The following is a 9,898-nucleotide window of genomic DNA, read 5'->3' on the forward strand; positions in this document are numbered from 1 at the left end:
GGCTGAGTGAAAAAGTTTGCTTTTCACTTTCTCAAGGTTTCCTGTCTCTGGCTTGGTAGGAATTGTTGGGGTTTAAAGCCTCCAACTTGGAAGTTTAAAGCCTCCATCTTTCCTGGCTCAGCCTCCCCGGCACTGAAATTACTAACATGCACCACCCTAAGGGAGGGTCTTTCTACGTCGTCCAGTCAGAACTCTAGGTCATGACTCTCCTGCTTCTATTTCTGCATCCGGAGCACTGAGGTCACAGACATTTGCCAGTGTGACAAGCTCAAAAGTCTAAATTTAAAAAAAGGAGGAGGTGAGGCCGGCTTTTGATTTACTCAGGAACTCAGCTTTGATTATCTACTGAGACCAAGAGAACTGATAAAATCGCTGTCAAAGAGAAGAGGGTGGAGATAGGAGGAGGGGGAAGTGCTCAACTGGGCGACAGGAAGACAGGAAGTAGAAGGAGTCATTTACCTATAAAAGAAGTCGGCATCCATTTACCTGCTGCCTTTGTCGTCTCCCAAGCCTGCTTGAAAATGTCATGCTTCGGCCTGGAGGCTTACAACCAGGTAACTTTTCTTTCTAAGAGAATTGATTTTCTCTTGGGAGTTCTTTTTCGCTCTTTCTAGGTCTCCTGTCTCACTTCCGAGGAACTGCGGGGGTGGGGGTGGGGTGTTTTAAGGCCTCAGTCTTGGAATCCTCTCTGCTTGTTACTTCCCCCCTCCCCCCTCCCCCACGCTTGACACTATGTTTCATGGGAGTAAAATGAAACTGTTTCCTAAGCCGGGCGGTGGTGGCGCACGCCTTTAATCCCAGCACTTGGGAGGCAGAGGCAGGCGGATTTCTGAGTTCGAGGACAGCCTGGTCTACAGAGTAAGTTCCAGGACAGCCAGGCCTACACAGAGAATCCCTGTCTCGAAAAACCAAAAAAAAAAAAAAAAAGAAAGAAAAATGTTTCCTAGATAAAGTACTAAATATTCCCAGACAAGGAGTGCTGTAGCTAGGATAAAAAACCTACTGGAAAAGTGAGCTAAAATTAAGTGGAAATTTTTGATAATATATACATTTAAAAAATAAAGTAACCATTTTTTTTTTCCTTATGAGAAGTAACCAGTTCCCAATACCTCTATAATGCCTGGTTGGTGGGTTTCCCCACCTGGGATTGTGTGATTCTGGGCCAGATAAGAGCCACTGTACCAAACTAGATGATAGAACTGGCCAGGCCAAGCCAAGCCATTACTGCTTTTAGGCCTCATTGTATTGGTTTGGTTTAATTTAGTTTTTGGGTTTTGTTGTTGTTATTTTTGTTTGTTTGTTTGTTGTTTGTAGTTTGGCTTTCCGAGACAGGGTTTCTCTCTCTGGCTGTCCTGGAACTTGTTCTATAGACCAAGCTGGCCTAGATATGCTTCCCGAGTGCTGGGATTAAAAGCATTTGCCGTTACCAGCCGCCCACCCCAGTGTTGATTTTTGTGGTAACAGAAATGGATTTGTGTCTGGAGAACTTTGAAAAGGCGCTATACAAATGGAAAAAGAAATCATTATTTCAAGTTTGAAAGTACTGGTGGTGGAGAGATAGCTACAAGGGAAGGGAGTGGACCAAAGCTTCAGGAACTTCCTCAAGGAGGCGCCACTCCCTAGTTTTTGCATTGCTTTTCTGAGCCTTAGAAAGCACGTCCACGGGGTAGTTTCCAGCATCCTGCTCCCTGATGTTGTCTTTACTTCAACACTAAGACTCTGATGGTAAATGAATTCAGCAGCCTTGCCTCAAAAGTAAGCAGAATCCCACACTTGCTTCTCTTTGCAGAACCAGTCTGAGGGAGATGTGGATGAAGAAAGTGTGATTCTAACGCTGGTCCCATTTACTGAGGAGTCAACCACAGAATATCCTACGGAATCAAATGTTTCTTCAGTCATAGACCACAAACCACCAGGTATCAAACTTAAGAATCTTGGCAAAAATAGTGTAGGTTTGAGATGGATTTCTCAGTAAGACTCTGGAAAGCCAAGAACAAAAAAGTACACTGTTTTGATACAAGGGTCATTGTGTTGCCTTGGCTGGCATGCTGCTCTCTAGACTAGGCTGGCCTCGAACTCACAGAAATCCTCCACTCCCTCCACCCTCCAACACACCTTCGGTTTTAGTTCCCTGGTTCTGGGGTTAAAGGCGTCCACCTCTTAAACCTCACTGAGATTCTTCAAACTTCGTCCATCTCCGTTGTTTAGCCCCATGTACTACTATGTTTAAGGTGGGAGTTAAGCAAGGTATGAAGGAAGGCGTGTAACAGGAAGCTGTTACCCAGCAGCAGGGCAGAATTCAAAGACACCAGCAGTATGACATTTTCTCAGAAAAATGAACTTGAAGGATGGGGGTGGGGAGGCAGGACATTTGCCTAACATCCAAAAAAAAGTAAGTTTGAGCAACACCACTGCCTTAAAAAAAGAAACACACTGGGCATGGCGTCTCTGCCTTTAATCCCAGCACTCAGGAGGCAGAGGCAGGTGAATCTCTGACTTTGAGGCCAGCCTGCTCTACAAAGTGAGTCCAGGATAGCCCAGGTTCTGTTACACATAGAAATCCTATATCATGGGGGAAAAAAGATGAACACATTCTGTACTTATGAAAACTGAACACTTTGAGGGTGTATTCAATATTTTTCGTACTGAAAGGACATGGTAGCAAAAGCCTGTAGTCCCAACACTTCGAAGGCAGGAAAATCAAGTTCCAGGTCTTCCTCAACTGCATATCGAGTGAAGTCAGTGTAGGCTGTATGTTTTAAAACAAAATAAATAAATGACCAAACCAAATACAACATCAACAACGAAACCTCAGTGTTTCAAAGAAAGGCATTACAATGCTAGCCTCAGAGCAGCTGGGAGCTGAGGTGTGCTATGTACAGAAAATGAGACGTAGGTAGAGTTCTGGAGCATTGTTGATTTGGGGTGGATTTTAGATGTGGTTCTTTTGATTTTGTAGAAACAGCTGGACGGCTTCGGGGTGGGCTGAGGAGCACTTCTTGTTTTGTTTTGTTTTTCGAGACAGGGTTTCTCTGTGTAGTCCTGGCTGTCCTGGAACTCACTCTGTAGACCAGGCTGACCTCGAACTCAGAAATCCGCCTGCCTCTGCCTCCCAGAGTGCTGCGATTAAAAGTATGCACCACCACTGCCTGGCTGAGTAGTGCTTCAGAGTCTAGATTTTTGGGCTCATTTTTGAGTAATTTTTTTTCTCCCTCAGGGCAAGGCGTCTTGTTTAGTCCTGACCGTCCTGGAACTCACACTGTAGAAAAGGCTGGCCTCAAATTCCGAAATCTACCTGCCTCTGCCTTTAAAATGCTAGGATTAAAGATGTGTACCACCATGTCTGGCTTGCTATTGGACTTTTTATTTAGTTGAGGATGGACTGAACTGACCCTACGCTGTAGGTACTGCCATTATATTCTTTTGACACTATGTGAAGTTTTTGGGATGCCGGGAATAAAACCCAGCCTGCTCTTGCAGTAGGCGAGCCTCCAACCGAATGACATTGATAGCCCCTGAATCCAACACAGGATAAACCGAAAAGTATTTGTTCCTGTAGTCGCTGAAGCCAATAAAACAAGCAAACAAACATGCTAAACACGCCTTTAATCTTAGCTCTTGGGAGGCAGAGGCAGGCAGATCTCTGACTTTGAGGCCACCTTGGTCTACAAAGAAAGTTCCAGGACAGCCAGGGTTAAACAGAGAAAGCCTGTCTCCAAAACAAAACAAATAAACTAACTAATAAAAATGAGAGAAAGAGAGAGAGAGGGAGTGGGGGAAAGGGAGAGAGAGATTTCAGCTGTCTAGAATGCATACTGGCCGATTCACGAACATATGATTAAAATAAGAATTTTATTTAGGGTTTAGAACGTAAGTGTGGGTTAATGTCTTGGGTCTCCTATTTTAAAGGGTGTGTAATCTTGGTTAAGAGAATTCCTCATTTTTTTTCCCCCTCATAATTGGAGGAAAACAAAAAGAAGCTATCTTTAATTGGAGGAAAACAAAAAGAAGCTATCTTTAATTGGAGGAAAACAAAAAGAAGCTATCTTTATGTACGAAGTGGTTTGTGAGAATAATCTTAAAGCAGTCACCAAACTATTGTTTTCTCCCTGTTCTTCTCTCAGCCCGTTCTCTGGTGAGGTATGAGGGAATCAAACACCCAACAAGAACCATACCGAGCACCGCTCCTCCACGCACTCTGCCTCCTATTAATAATGTGTCCCGGAACGAGCTTCGGGAGTGGTGTCGTTATCTTAACTTGAGTACAGATGGCAAGGTTAGTGCCCTCCACTTGGATTCCCTGTTACGTGGACTACGTATGGACAGTTTGGTCACGTTTTAACTTTATTTTTTCTTAATTTCCTTAGAAAGTTGAGGTTTATGTGAGACTTCAGAAGCATTCATATGCTAAACAAGAATGTGTAAGTGTTGGTTATGGTGATGGGGTGGGAGGTGGGCTCTCCCTGTGGGGTGAGCTGTCTTATTGAAATTGTTATCTGTAATCTCCCTTGAAGGTAGGATTACTGACATTGGAGAGAACCAAGTACATGGTTTGAACTCAGAAGGCCCCCTCCCAGCCCCCCATCTTTAACCATTTATTTATTTATTTATTTATTTATTTATTTATGCTTTTTGAAACAGGGTTTCTCTGTATAGACCTGGCTGTCCTGGAACTCTGTAAACCAGGCTGGCCTCGAACTCAGATATCTGCCTGCCTCTGCCTCCCAAGTGCTGGGATTAATGGTGTGTGCCACCACTGCCCAGCCTTTAACCATTTTTTGATTTTTTTGTTTGTTCATCTGTTTTCTTTTTTGTTTTTGAGACAAGGTCTCATTGTGTAGCCCTGGGCAGCCTGGAACTCAGAGATCCAACAACCTCCTGGCAGACCTCCTGAGATTAAAAATGTGTGCCAGCATAACTAGCAGGATATCTGGGAAAGGTCTCTAAGTGTCTTAGGCTGGCTGTCAACCCCCCCCCCCCCCCCCCCCCCCCCCCCGTGTAGCTAAGCAGATGTAAACTCCATCTTCTACCTCCCAAGTCCCTCAATTACAGGCATGAGCCATTGTCCCTAGCTGTAAGCTGTGGAGGCAATCCTTTACCATGTGGTCCTCCCGCCTCAGCCTCCCCTGTCTAATAGCTGGGATTACAGGCCTGCATCACTCTGGCCCCACATGAATTATGATTCGAAGATAGTCCATTAAGATTATTAAGTATTTAAACCCATCCGAGCCCCCTGAGACAACAGCAGTTTTCCATCTCACTGGGGTTTTTGTTCGTTTCAAAACTGGGTACAACAGCTGAGTAAGACACACCTGGGATCCCAGAACTGTGGATGTGGGGAGCAATAGGGTCTACAGTTCAAGGTCTTCCTCAGCCACACAGTAAGCTCTAGGTCACCTCAAGACAAAAGGAGGTAGATGGGTGGCAAATTTCAATCCCAGTACTCTGGAGACTGAAGCAGGAGGGTGGACAGCAAATCCAAGGTCAGCCTGGGCTACAAAGTGAGAGTGAAAACAAAAAACCAAACCACAGGCAGAAAAGGGAACAAAACAAATCCTCCCCAAACAAAGGAGTGATTGGGCTCTTATCACATAGTCCAGCCTGGCCTTGAACCTGTGATCTTGATCTTCAACTTTTGTGCAATGTGCAAGGCATGTGCTTGTGTGCATGTGGAGACCAGAGGAGGTTGCTTGAATCCTATCAGTATGTCTACTCCTTTGCGGTGCTCAATAGTTTTCTCAGCTATTCTGAAAGCCAGCTAGCTCCAACAAACCTGTCTCCATCCCCTTAAGGAGCTATAGTTACAAGCATTTGTTGGGGACACCCAGCTGATTACACATTGTTGCTAGAAACGTCCTCACTGAGCTATCTGTCCAGACCAATCTGTGCTTGTGGTTTTAACTGCCAACATTCTCTCCCCTTTGAGAACCAACACTCTAGAGAGAGGTAGTGTTTCCAAAATTGCCACCCAGTGTGAAATTATGGTGAAGTTTGCATACCAAGCCTGAGCACTTTTGAATACTGGTGAATTTTCCTTTGCAGTATATTCCTAACACATCTCGTGAGGCCAGACTGAAGCTGGGTCCCAAGAAATCTAAGATAGTCTTCAGAGGAATCGGGCCTCCCAGCAGCAGCAAAAGTCAGAAGCAGGAGAGCGGTATCCTGGAAATTGTATCTTCACCTAACGTTTCCACACTTGCAGCCTGGTCGAGAATTGCCAGGAGAGCTTCTCTGTCCATGTCTGCGAATCGATGTCCTCTTCTCTCTAATGTGGAGGCCTTTCTGCCAGAAACCACTGGTAAGACCTCTGTAAAGGTGTGAGTACTACTCTTAGAAGCGTGGTTGAACATCAGCACGAGACAGAAAGACTAAGAAGTCATAAGGGTTAAAGTCCGAAGACTAACCCGGTAGGATGGTGCATATGTGTAACCTCAGTACTTGGAGGTGGAGGCTGGTGGGTCAGTAGTTCAGTGTCATCCTTCATTGTATGGTGAGGTCAAGCACACACCTGGGTAATCAAAGACGTCTCCAAATGAAGAGAATCTAGAACAGTGGTTCTCAATCTTCCTAAGGCCACAGCTTTTTAGTACGGTTCCTCATGATGTGGTGACCCCCTACCCATACTTTTTTTTTTTTTTGAGATAAAAGTTTATCATAGGGGTCAAGATTGACAGGTTGAGAACCACTGATGAGAGGATAAACTCGATTCACCATGTAAGACTTCATTTTTAAGCTGGGCCTTGCAAAGACAGGTGGATCTTTGTGAGTTCAAGGCCAGCTGGGTCTACAGAGTGAGTTTCAGGACCTCCATAGTTACACAGTAAAACCCCATCTCAAAGAAAACAGAATAACAAACCAAAAATCTGGGTGGTAGTAACTACACAGGTTCATTATGTTGGAGTCTTCTGTTCCATCAATCTATAGGTCAGGACCTCGGCACCTTGGGTCTCTTGAAATCAGATCTCTCTAGAATCATTCTTATTGTTTAGGGTTGCATTGTGCATTGGCTCTCCATCTTTCATTCGCCCATGTGATTTGTTGTTCTTGATTTTCTTTTTTCTTTTTTTTGGTTTTTCAAGACAGGGTTTCTCTGTATAGCCTTGGCTGACCTGGAACTCACTCTGTAGACCAGGCTGGCCTTGAACTCAAGAAATCCGCCTGCCTCTGCCTCCCAAGTGCTGGGATTAAAGGCGTGCGCCACCACCGCCCGGCGTGATTTGTTGTTTTTAAAGTATGGGAAGTATATTGAGCCTCTGGTTTGCTTTTGAGAAGACAACTGTGTTGACAATATTGATCTTTCAGTCTAAGACTGTGGGAGTCACATCATTTCACTTTCTTGGTTCCTTTTATTCCAAAGTATGTATGCATGTATACATTGAAGCAATCGTGTATTAAAATGTCCCCCCTTTGATTTACCAGTCATGACTCTTTTAGTTAGATCAGTACAAAGTAGTGTACTACAGACAAGTACACTCTGAATCAGAATACCTGTGTCAGTTCATTGGAGAAAATGGTATTTAATACCATAAATACTGGCTACCTCTACTGTTATATGGAAAACACTGGTTTGTGGGGCTAGGCTCAATGCTAAGTCTTGCCAGCATTTGTGAGGTCCTAGATTTAATCTCCAATATTGGGGAAAGAAAAACAGAATATAAGTATTAACAATAATTATGTATTAATATTAATATATAAACTTTTAGTGAAGTCTTGAGCACAAAGCATTCGGCAAAGTGAGAGGTTCTTGTGGTCAGAAACTGTCATCTGACCGATTTTCCATTCATTGCACCCAATTTATTTTGTTCAAACACTTAGTTTTTCAATGCACATTACATAAAGAGTTTTGACAGTTTATGAGCTAGCAGAAAAAGCGTTTGACTTTTTTAGCAAAATATAAGAGAGCAAAGTCAAGAGCTTACTGTCCATGGTGGAAAGTTGTCCTGATTGGCTGTTTGTTGCTTGTTTCTACCCCTCAGGATTCAGATGGTGTGTTGTCCATGGCAGGAAGTGCCCTGCAGATAAGAAAGGCTGGGTTCGCCTGCAATTTTACGCTGGTCAGACCTGGGTTCCAGACACTCCCCAAAGGATGAATTTTCTCTTCCTGTTACCATCCTGTGTTATCCCAGAACCAGGAATAGAAGATAATTTGCTATGTCCAGAATGTGTTCACAGGTAACTCCTTAGTACCTCTTCAGGCATGGGAAACTGAAAAAGATGTCTAGGTGAATTTCTGAATGACTGAACAGAAGCCAGTGAGCAAACACCCCATTTTTCTAATTTCTCATCTTTATCAGGTGAAAATAGGAAACAGCTTTGAAGTGCATAAGTGTGGCTTATTCTTATAAGTTTGAACAATGTGCCTGACAAGTGTGGAACCTAGTCCAAAATCAAGACGGTTAAAAGGGGCTGGCAATGTAGCTCAGTGGGAATAGCGCTTACCTGGATTGAATAAGACTCTCGATTTGATTCCACAGTATAGAACCAAAGGTAGAGGCCAGCCTAGGCTTTGTGAGACAAAGCCACAATAAAAGTGTATATTGGCCTTGTAAATACTGCTTTTGATTTGTGTTATATTGATTTATTTTGTTGGCTCAGATTACTGATTATGTTTGAGGACACAGGCATGCCACAGCATAAGTGCCATGGTACATGTGATCACGATCAAACCGGGTGCTCATGCTCCCTCGTAGTGGGCATCTTGACCTGTCAAGATGTCTGCCAGCTCTGAATTAGACTTCAGAACTCAACATCTATCCATGTACAAAACACCTTCTGCACTTTGAGACAATTTGGGCACGTGGAATATGTGAACTCAGAGAATGGAGGCAGTCTTTACTGAGCTCCTCATCAACCCCAGCATTCAGGAAAACCATCTCAGGGACTCCAGAAATGGAAATGGGTTCCTTATTGTATGTGTTCATTTTGTTTTGTTATTGAGTCAAAAAGTCTAGGCTGGCTTCAAACTCAACAGAGATCCATCTACCTGCCTCTGCTAGTGCTGGCATTAAAGGTGTGTGCACGCCACACCCAGCTTTATCTTTGTTAAAAGAAAACTCTAGATTCTCTCCCTAGAACCTTTTTAAAATTTTTCTAATATTTGTCTTACAGCAACAAGAAGATCATGAGAAACTTTAAAATTAGAAGCCGTGCAAAGGAAAATGCCGTACCTCCAAATATGCCGCCTTAGACAATATCACAGTTTTACTCTGATCTGAAGGGAATGGAAGAAGCAAAGGAAAACATTCTGTGATCCCTATAATGGAAAAACAAAAACAAAAACAAAAACAAAAAACAAAACAAAACCCTGGACATCAGTCTTCAGAAGCCCCTCCTCCTGTCTCTTCTGGCAGAGCAGAGAATCTGCAGACAAGTCAGCATCCATCACTCTAATCTTACCACCTGTGGCATCTCCTCATGGTCTTGTGCTGGATTTGCTAAATGCTTAGCTAGCTGAGAAATGATTTTGGTTTAGTGGGTTTATTTTACTGGGCTTTTTTTTTTTCATAGTTTTTTTTTTTTTAGGGGGGAGTTGGGAGCAGTTTCAAATTAACAAAGCAGAAAGTAGTTTTTAAAATAGTGGGTTTTTTTTTGTTTTTCCGAGGCAAGGTTTCTCTGTGTAGCCCTGGCTGTCCTGTGGAACCCACGCTGTAGACCAGGCTGGCCTCAAACTCAGAAATCTGCCTGCCTCTGCCTCCCAAGTTCTGGGATTAAAGGTGTGTGCCATCACTGCGCGGCTTAAATAGTTTTGTTTTGTTTTGTTTGTTTGTTTGTTTGTTTTTTGTTGGTTTTTTTTTTTCTTTTGAGGAAGACTTTATCATGTAACTTTAGCTGGCCTGGAAATTCTAGATAGACCAGAAGCTTGTGGTTTTCCTAAGTGTTGGGATTTACGTGCGTGTAC

At 43.5% G+C, this 9,898-nt stretch overlaps 1 protein-coding gene across 1 annotated transcript; it reads left to right on the top strand.

Moving 5' to 3' along the window:
• Nucleotides 1-521: 521 nt before the first annotated feature.
• Dppa2 (developmental pluripotency associated 2) lies at nt 522-9,244 on the top strand. Its single transcript, XM_034514792.2, has 7 exons — nt 522-554; nt 1,790-1,916; nt 4,125-4,276; nt 4,368-4,421; nt 6,043-6,298; nt 7,977-8,172; nt 9,109-9,244. The coding sequence occupies exons 1-7, from the start codon at nt 522-524 to the stop codon at nt 9,185-9,187; spliced, it is 897 nt and encodes a 298-aa protein (XP_034370683.1). The 3' UTR covers nt 9,188-9,244.
• The last annotated feature ends 654 nt before the right edge of the window (nt 9,245-9,898 follow it).

The sequence above is a fragment of the Arvicanthis niloticus genome, chromosome 12, assembly GCF_011762505.2.
Source record: "Arvicanthis niloticus isolate mArvNil1 chromosome 12, mArvNil1.pat.X, whole genome shotgun sequence".
Taxonomy (NCBI): Eukaryota; Metazoa; Chordata; class Mammalia; order Rodentia; family Muridae; genus Arvicanthis; species Arvicanthis niloticus.

Bases quoted from the DNA above. Each gene is read 5' to 3' on its own strand.
- Dppa2 (XM_034514792.2), top strand. From the start codon at position 522: ATGTCATGCTTCGGCCTGGAGGCTTACAACCAG. The intron at 4,277-4,367 runs GTTAGTGCCCTC...TAATTTCCTTAG, and splicing joins ACTTGAGTACAGATGGCAAG to AAAGTTGAGGTTTATGTGAG. The intron at 6,299-7,976 runs GTAAGACCTCTG...TCTACCCCTCAG, and splicing joins CTTTCTGCCAGAAACCACTG to GATTCAGATGGTGTGTTGTC.